The following is a 9,344-nucleotide window of genomic DNA, read 5'->3' on the forward strand; positions in this document are numbered from 1 at the left end:
AAGAATCCATAGAGACAGGTCAATGACCTTGAAAAGCCAGACAAGCAGGCAGACAACCATGGCGAGTTATACTGATAATTCAATGACCCGAAAAAGCCAGAAAACTGGGTCAATGACCTTAAGATGATAGACAGACGGGTCAACAGACAACTTTAAAAAGCTAGACAGACGAGTCAATAATTTTGACAGACCAGGAAGGTGGATAGACGACTATTAGAGTGTAATAATGAGAGTGAGAATGACTGATAGAAGGAGAGATTAATAATTATGACTGAGTATGAGAAGAATTCTAATAATTTTGTGATAGGCGAATTCCAAGAAATATTCGTTAGAGAGGAAATATTTCTTGGGTGCCTACTTAGCTCGAGATGGAGAGACTTAGTCAATCGACTTTACTATTCACTTAGAACAATCCTTGGTTACCTTTTTAATCAAAACAAAATGATAACTCAAGGAGCAATTTATGTACAATAATTTTAATCAGAAATATATACAGTAATTGAGCAAAGTATATCAAATAACTATACATACGAGTAAAATATACAATTATTCTGTATTGCCATGATGATACAATGGCGACAGCATAACCGGCCAAGATTATGCGGATGATGTAAAATGCACGCGAGCTAGGCTCGGAAGATTGTTATGGGGTGAATTAAAACAACATATAAGCATGGTAAAACAGCATCTTTAAATTAAGTAGATCAATCTATGAGTGATTAACACATTGTCATCCACAGATTGATACAATTACGTTTATGATAAAATATACGTAATTAGAGTACTTGAGGGTGCACGCAACCCTATATAAAGGTTCTACGATTACCTGAGGAGATGGAGTACAGTTCTAAATTACATGTTCACGTTGCCTGCCTCTCCCTGGTGACCCCAATAATAGTTGCTTCGGCAGGTATGCTTAGAAGACCCATTTTTGTAGGGATAGAACCTCAGATTTCCAGATAAATCTGGGTAATAACCAAAAAAGTACAACGATCTTACGAGGAAATTAACAAAGTATCGCGTTATAAAAAGAAATCGATTAAACTCCATCTATAGATGGGTACACTAAAAAATGTAGGGACCAGAGTACCATAAGGATACTCTGGCCAGCGATGTTTAGCTGGTTGAGCTTAAGAGGAAACTACCACGGGCTGGTTACTCAAAAGACTGATTTTTTAACGAATACGAAGCTGGAGCTGGACCCCAGCTTTGACAGCATTATTGCACGATAGCCTTGAGCGCGCCCCTACAGTAAGATTTGCGTAATCTTGCCGAAGGTCAGCAAGATCATAAAACTACGTTGAGGAGAAATTATGTTATGAACACCTACAGGTGGTCAGGGCAGTCCTGCTCATCACAAGAGGCGAGACACAGTGCCGATTTACCCATTAGTTCCAATAGTTCCGGAACTAGGGCCCACGAAGGTTTAGGGGCCCACGAAGCTGACGAGATTTTTTTTTTGCTCTTTCTCTAAAAAAATCAAAAAAGAAGAAAAAGAAGCGAAGTATATTTTTATTTCCAAATCTTAATATAGGTAAGGTAGAGTGGGGTAATTGCAAAGCACTATTTGATTAGTGACACTTTGAGAGGGCGCTGTGAGAAGACTATTGCACGGATGAAGCTGAAATTTGTACCACTCCTACTTCGGGGGGTTCTCTATCAATAGTGAAATTTTGATACAATTTGGTCTACAAATCGTAGAGAAAATTGCAATTTGAAAAATTTTAAAATTGACTTTTGCATTTACCCCAACAAAAGTGGGGGTTATTGTTTTTATTTTTATTTTTTTGGCATTTTCAACATACTCATTGTATTCTACGTGTCATTTGCTAACTTTTGATGTATTCGTGGTCTTGATTTGGTAAAAAATTCGATAAGTTTTCAACTTCCCAACAAATTTTTAGGGGAGTGAAAAAAATGTTGAAAAATTATTTTTTTTCAACTCGCTAAAATGAACAAAAAATTAACTATTGATCATTTCTGAGGTTTTTCATGTAAAAAACTCGTCATAGAAATACATTTTTCGTCAAATACATATTGGCAAAACATTAAAAAGGAGCAATAATTTAAAAATTCAGTAAAACTGTTAATCACTTCTCTAACATGTAACTCATCATGTGACCGTGGAAGTTTATTTTTTTTGTTATTTCGAACCATTTTCAAGTTATTTGGAGCAAAAAAATATTTGTGGTAAGTGCAAAAATGAAAAAAAAAATCGTTTTTGCAATTACCCCGAGTCGATTTTTTCTGGGGTAATTGCAAAAACGCAATTTACAGCCAAAATAAAAAAAAATTTCAAATTGCGATATCTTACCTTAAACTTCATTCCTTCATGACCCTAAATCGCGAAAATTCCAGATAAATTGACAGTTTTTTCTATTTCACATGCATTTTTTTAAAAAACACCTTCAACTTTACTTATGAGTGGTTCCAACATGCTTTGATAAAAGTGTTTGCTCGGGAGCGACGAGTTGAACCCCGCGAGTTGTGACCAGGTGAATATGTTGGTAAAGGTTGTTGCTTCGACACTCTCTAGTTGGCACAACCAGAAAATTGATCATTTTTTCATGAGGTCACAATTTTGCAATTACCCCACAAAATTGAGTTAAAATTTGTTTGCTGGATTGTTTCTTTTGAAGAGGGGGGGGGGCAAATTTTTTGGAATTAGGGGTTAGGGTATGGGGCCCACCAGGGGCTAGGAACTAGGGCCCACGAAACCCTTAATGCGGCACTGGCGAGACAGGTGGGTCAGTGATCTTGAGAAGCCAGACAGACGGGCCAATGACCTTGAGAGGCCGGACAGGCACGCAGACAGCATTGAGAGGCTAAAGAGGCGGGTCAGTGACATCGAGGTGCATGATAGACAGACGCCATTGAATAGCTACAATGTAGCTATTCTTTAACAAATTTCTATTGCAAACAACTTTATTCGAGAACTTATGTGGACACATCACAATATTAGTCAATTAAATATCATATGACGACTTGATTTTACCATGTTTTTGAATAAATGAATTTTCCATTCGACGCGTACTCGACTCCAAACTTGACGCATTCTTTACCTGAACTGTTGAAAAAAAACCACAAGTCAGTTAAATTACTCCAATTAATGAAGCCGAATGGTATTAAAAATCTCATATTATTACCTGACAAGAGATACCTCTAACAACGGGCATATACAATCTGGGCACAAGATAAGCAAGCACACCAGGGGGTCAGTAATGAAACATACAAACTGGGCACATAAGAAAAAAAGAACGAAAGGAACACATACAAATTGGGCACATTAGAATGAGCGAACGAAATCGAAAGGAACACATACAAATTGGGCACATTAGAAAAAATGAACGAAATCGAAAAGAAGCCATACTATTTCGACACACTAGAAAATAATCAAATAGGTAAAATAGATAGGACATGTATTCACACATTATGTTCTCAATAGATTTCATCCAAAGCAGATAGGTATGTACTTATCAAAAAAGTAGGTAGGTACTCTGGTAATTCATGTACTTACATACACAGAGTTAAACTCACATCCATCCATATTATCTGTATTAGAGTAAGTACTTACCTGAACTAGGCACCTACTTGCGTTTTTATGCGTAGGTTAGTTGCGACAATAGGGGTGTTCGAGCGCTCTACAGAACGCTGCAGAATTTACAGAAAACGTAAAAAATTAGGGGGTTTGAGCGCTCATGAAAGACTCAAAATAGACAATAGACTGCTGCAATGCAATTTTACAAAAAACTGTAAACAATTTTGAACGTTTTCTGTAATTGCTGCAGGTTCTGTAACTTGCTGGAGAGCGCTCGAACACCCCTAATGAACTCACTACCTAGGTAAATCAAGTTTCAGCTGAAATTTTGATAACAAATGCTCATCTGCATTACATTTTTCGTATTCATCACCATATTTACCTATTGTCAGTATGTCAGTATCAATTACGAGAGCTTCGAAGTGTGTTTGCGCCGATTTTTTTCATGGGTATAAATATGGACCCCTAAATTTTCTTACCTAATTTTGATTCAATATTTTTTAGAATGTCGCGAAAAGTGTTATTAACAAAGAAGACAAGTCCAAAGTGTCGAAAATGGAACCATAATTTTTTCATTTTTCATAAACTTAGCCATTTTTTTGCATGGGTATAAATATGGACCCCTAATTTTTTTTCATTCAATTTTGATTCAATGGTTTTTAGAATACCAAGAAAAGTGTTATTAATAAAGAAGACAAGTCCAAAGCATCAAAAAACATCTTCAAATAAATTTTTGTTCAATTTTCTGAAATTTTTATTCATTTTTTTGAGGGGGTCCATATTTGTACCCGAGTCCATATTTGTACCATTTTATGTCACTTTTCTAAATTTCAAATTTCTCCGTGAGTTTTCAACAAAAAAATTTTTTTCTAACACAATATACTAGAGTCTCTGGTCTTTCGAATGGTATATTCGAAAAAAAAATTTGATAATTTTTTCTACCCTTTAAAGCCAAAAAGCTAGAGGGGGTCCATATTTGTACCTTCTCCTCTACCTATACATATTTTTAAAATGTTCTTGTTTGAATGATTCCTACGTTTTTTACATTCAAGTGTTTAAATAAAAGTTTTAAATGTGAGGTTCATTCCTTCCTGTGTGCCCAGTTTGTATGTGCTCTTTTCGTTCTTTTTTTTTCTAGTGTGCCCAGTTCGTATGTGCCCAATTTGTATGTGTCATTAGAGGGCGATTTCTAGCAGTGTGCCCAGTTTGTATGCCAGGAGTGAGAATGTGCCCAAATTGTATATGCCCCCAACAACTGGCATAACAGTTTTTGAACTGAACATGAACAAAATTGTATCGAAAGATCATGCAAAAATATAAGGTGCACCGGGGAAAGTTGGAATTCGGGTTAAGTTAGAAAACTTGCTCTAGCACCTAGAGGTTTATATCTGGCGAAGTGCCACTAAAGGTGACTTGAGGGTACTACCCCTAGTTCATCACGGCATAAAAATTTTCGCGATTCAGTTTCATTTTAGATGTCTTTGGTTCAATTGTATTTTGTTGTTGTTTTAAACTTGTTTTGAATTTGTTCTAAAATACAGACTTTCTCTCTCTTAGTTGGAAATTGCGAAAAATCATTCTGACTTGCCCCGGTACACCTTATCATAAGCCAAAATTTCATGAGCTTAAGTACATTTTTGGATTTTTAGTAAATTTTTGATAATCAAATGGGCCAAAAATCGAAAAAAATCAAAATTGCACTTGATAGATCTAGAAAGCTGAAACTAAATTTATAGGTACCTACTCTATTTTTGACCCTCGGAATCAACCGGAAACGCTTTCAAACCGTTTAGAACTATTCTGGAGCCTCCAAGTAAATTTCTACACGTTGAAATTTCCACAAAAACTGTACCAAGCCGAATGCTCTAGAATTGCTTGAAATCACATACAGCCCGTTCACCATGTTAAAAATTAGGCTATGCAGTGAATTTTAGCTTTCCAACTTATATTGTGGAAATTTCAACCTTTAATAATCTGCTTAAGGCTTCAGAACTCCTCAAAATGGTTTGAAACCGATTCCAACCAAAGTAGAGAGCCTGGAAGAGGGTATAAATATCCATATTTTAAGCGTTATTGGTCAATTCGCAGAAATTCTAATTTCGCCCCCATTTTTTGCACAAATAAGATTTTTTACAATTCACTAAAAATCGAAAAATGCATTTTAGTAGCATCTCAAACTTTGACTGGTGATATACTATTGTTTGCTCTTTCGATGGAGCTTTGTCCAGTTCAAAAATTTATGTGACAGTTGGAACTTGGAATTAATATACCTTCCTTAGCAGACTTACCGTTGAGTTGATACCGCAATCCTCGCAGCATGATGGAGTGTGCCATTGCTGATTCTATATGTGTCATTATCGTCGATGAAAATTCCGATAACCAATTGGTAATTGGAATCGAAAAGTTTCGATGAAATTCACTGATCGAGTAGTCCTTTGCTTCAAATGTTGTAAAGTTATTTGAAAAGTCAAGTAGCATAGAAAGTCGAGTAATCGTGAAATTTATCGCAGCGATTTGTTTTTTGAACTCTGGCTTTTCCTTGCCGTATCTCAAGTCCATACTTCCATAAATATCATTAACGTGTAAAATCCAATAGTATTTTGGTTCATCACGTTTATTTGTGGATAAATAGTTCGTACGGTTTTGTGGACGTCGTACAACCTCCAGTGATTCAAAATTCGACAAACCTACGATCTTAATGTCGCTGAAGCTGATTAGTTCGAGTGCTATCTGAGGTAATAAATAGTAGTACTTTTCTTTGTTCGCGTGAAAGTCTGGATGTTTTGAGATGATTTTCTGATGAGGCTGAGTGGAAGGACTGGTTCTCAAACATTGTGAAAAATTCTTGTTTTTAGTAATACGACGTTTTATTATCTTTGGAAGTAAGTTATTGACTATGTATACCATCTTTTGTCGTTCTTTATATTCGATTTTGTAATCTCGAATTATTGTATTGTCCTAAAAAAATCAAATTCTTGTTTCAAACAATTATGGAGCTTTGGTATTTACTACTGAAATAAATCACCAGGTATCTATAAGTGTGCTAGATTTACCTCATAATGATCTGAATGCTCTACTCACCCCCCAAATGCCAGCAAAACCAAATGAAACACTGGTGTTGACCTTCTTATCTTCATCACCGTTTGTCAAGTGCCTGACACATACTGATATGTTGTTGATTTCAAGTATTGCTGAGAAGAGAGTGGGGTCGGAAACATTATGCCGCATATGTGTGTACCCTTGTATAAATATTGACATGTGGTCAAAGCCTACAAACTGCAATGTGAAACATACCAAAAACATACGCACAAATTTCGGTTTGATCATTGATTTTGAAGCAATACCTAATATTGTTTTTCCATATTACCGTTTCATTTTTTGAAAAGTTCCAACGAACTGGAGAGACTGACTGGGATGTTATAATGAAATATAAATCGCTGAAGAAAAAAAAGTCTGAGAAATGCTTGCTTTTCATAGGATTTTCATCGATGTAATAATGATGTTGCGGATATAATATGCTGTTAAATAATCCTGCCGGCAAATGATTAGCGTTTATCGCGTCTCTGATGGAATCATGAAGGGCATCTGTGATATCATATTTTTCAGATGAATCGATTATTGACCTGACGGTGCTGAATTCTGAAACAAGAGCAGCACAATTTTGTAATGGTGTGCGAGGTTTCTTTCCAAAAAATGTTGGCTATACTGAATTTCAAGTTACGAAGAAAATAGATAATTAGATTCCTACTTATTTAGCAGGTACATTAGTTATATTTTTGATTGGTGTAAGTACAATTATTCTGGTTTATATCACTAACCTTTGAATATAAATAGAACAAAGAAACATATTCTCTTTGTGTAATTCATCTGGCCAAATATGTAGTTCGTAAAAAATCATCCAACGGGATGGGATGGTCACTTGTGAAATAAATAATGATATGTATGTTTGTTGTATTTGCTGAAAAGTGGAACGTACTCTACGTAGGTACCTATCTTAAAGATTATAGGAATAGATAGGTTGGTTTCGTCATATTTAAAAATTTCAAGTGATGCTTGACGCTTGAGCTTGCTCAAGAGATTAAGTATAGAAAATTTGATAGTGAAGTTACCAATTTTTATTTCTCATATTAATTGTGTATTTGAAAATTTCAGTGGAAATGTGTTTAAGACAATATTAAAATCTGTTGAAAAGGCACCTTTAAAAAAAAAAAGTTTTGAAATCTTTAAGATGTACATGCTAAAAAAGTCATAAAAATTCATTAAAAAGACCTGAAAATCAGACAGGCAGGCAGGCGACTTCAAGATGCCACATAGACGGGTCAACGACCTTTGGGGGCCAGACAGGCGACTGAGAGGCCACATAGATGGGTCAATGACCTTGAGAGGCTAGCCAGGAATGTGATGACCTTAAGAAGCTGAGAGAGGGGTTAATGACCTTGAGAGGTTAGATAGACACGCTTTAGAGGATAGACTGGTAGGTCAGTGACCTCTCGAAGCCAGACAGGCAGACAAACGTCCTTGATAGTCTGCAGACACAAGTCAATTACTTACCTTCAGAAACTAAGCATGGGAACAGGCGACCTTGAGAGACCGTTTCAGACATGTTAATTACCTTAAGAGGACATATAAGCAGACAGACAACTTTGATAAGCCAGACAGGTACCTAGACAACCTCGAGAGACCAGACGGGTGGACAGATGACCATGAGATGTTAGACAGGTAGGCCAGTGACTTTAAGATGCCAGAAAAATGGGTCAACGACCTTCAGAGGCCAGACAAGTGGCTTTGAGAGGCCACATCGACGGGTCAATGACCTTGAGAGGCTAGATAGGCCGCTTTAGAGACCAGATGGGTAGGTCAATGACCTCGAGAGGGCCGACCAGCAGACAAACGACCTTGATAGTCTGCATGAGACGAATCAATTACTTACCTTCGGAGACCATACAGGGGAACAGTCGACCTTGAGTGGCCGTTCAGACATGTCAATGACCCTAAGAGGCCAGATAAGTAGAGAGACAACCTCGTTTCAAGTCAGACAGGTACCTAGTCAATTTCCGCATGGGTGGACAACCGACCATGGGATGATAGAGAGGTAGGTCAGTGACTTTAAGATGCCAAAAAAGGGGTCAATGACCTCAAGTGACCAGGAAGGCAGACAGACAGACTTACGGACTTGGGAAAAAAGATTTTTTTGAGCCCTTTACACGACAATATATTGATTTTTTTAAGTTCTTAAGTCAGACTTAGAATCAAGCAAACCTTTTTGAACCCATAATCTTCGATTTGAACGAAATCAAGCTAGAATAATAGAGACTGTTCTAAAATGATGGTAATCAAAATTTCAAGTCCTAAAGGCCAATTTTGGATTTTTAGTTAATTTTTGCAAAACTTGAAAAAAATCAAAAATCCATTTTAAATAGAATTTTTAAACTTCTTCGTGAAATATAAATTTTTGTGACGTAAAAAGTGAACCAACGTGGATAATTTCGACTTTTAATGCCATTCTGGAGCCTTCAGGGATTTTTTAATTTACTCAAGAAATTTCAAATTGCTCTGGAAAGGTCAAAAATGATCTTTGGGACTTATAACATTGGTCGGTGCTCATTGGGCATCTTCTCGACCATTCCAAGTGGCCACTGTAAAATTCCAGGAGTCTGAGTCCAAAAGTGACTTTTCTACCAAATTTGTGAATTTTAAAAAGTGAAAAAATCAACTTTTTCAGACTATACTTAATGGGTTGAAAGCCCAACCAAAGTTAATGACACTCAAATTAATTTTTGGTTCTTCCAGAGCGATTTGAATTTTC

At 36.4% G+C, this 9,344-nt stretch overlaps 1 protein-coding gene across 1 annotated transcript; it reads right to left on the reverse strand.

Annotated features, from left to right (window-relative positions):
* Positions 1–460: 460 nt before the first annotated feature.
* LOC135834912 (uncharacterized) lies at positions 461–7,635 on the reverse strand. Its single transcript, XM_065348900.1, has 5 exons — positions 7,357–7,635; positions 6,906–7,177; positions 6,620–6,814; positions 5,827–6,496; positions 461–3,067 (listed from the first exon to the last, which is right to left on the reverse strand). The coding sequence occupies exons 1-5, from the start codon at positions 7,403–7,405 to the stop codon at positions 2,967–2,969; spliced, it is 1,287 nt and encodes a 428-aa protein (XP_065204972.1). The 5' UTR covers positions 7,406–7,635; the 3' UTR covers positions 461–2,966.
* Positions 7,636–9,344: the final 1,709 nt, after the last annotated feature.

This window comes from Planococcus citri, chromosome 2, assembly GCF_950023065.1.
Source record: "Planococcus citri chromosome 2, ihPlaCitr1.1, whole genome shotgun sequence".
NCBI classification, from domain to species: Eukaryota; Metazoa; Arthropoda; class Insecta; order Hemiptera; family Pseudococcidae; genus Planococcus; species Planococcus citri.

What these genes read in the sequence shown, in the direction of transcription:
- LOC135834912 (XM_065348900.1), bottom strand. Translation starts at nt 7,405, where the DNA reads ATGAATTACACAAAGAGAATATGTTTCTTTGTTCTATTTATATTCAAA. An exon ending in ACTTTTCAAAAAATGAAACG is followed by an intron (nt 6,815 to 6,905) that starts GTAATATGGAAA and finishes TTCACATTGCAG; the next exon opens with TTTGTAGGCTTTGACCACAT. An exon ending in ATTGCGGTATCAACTCAACG is followed by an intron (nt 3,068 to 5,826) that starts GTAAGTCTGCTA and finishes TTTTTTCAACAG; the next exon opens with TTCAGGTAAAGAATGCGTCA.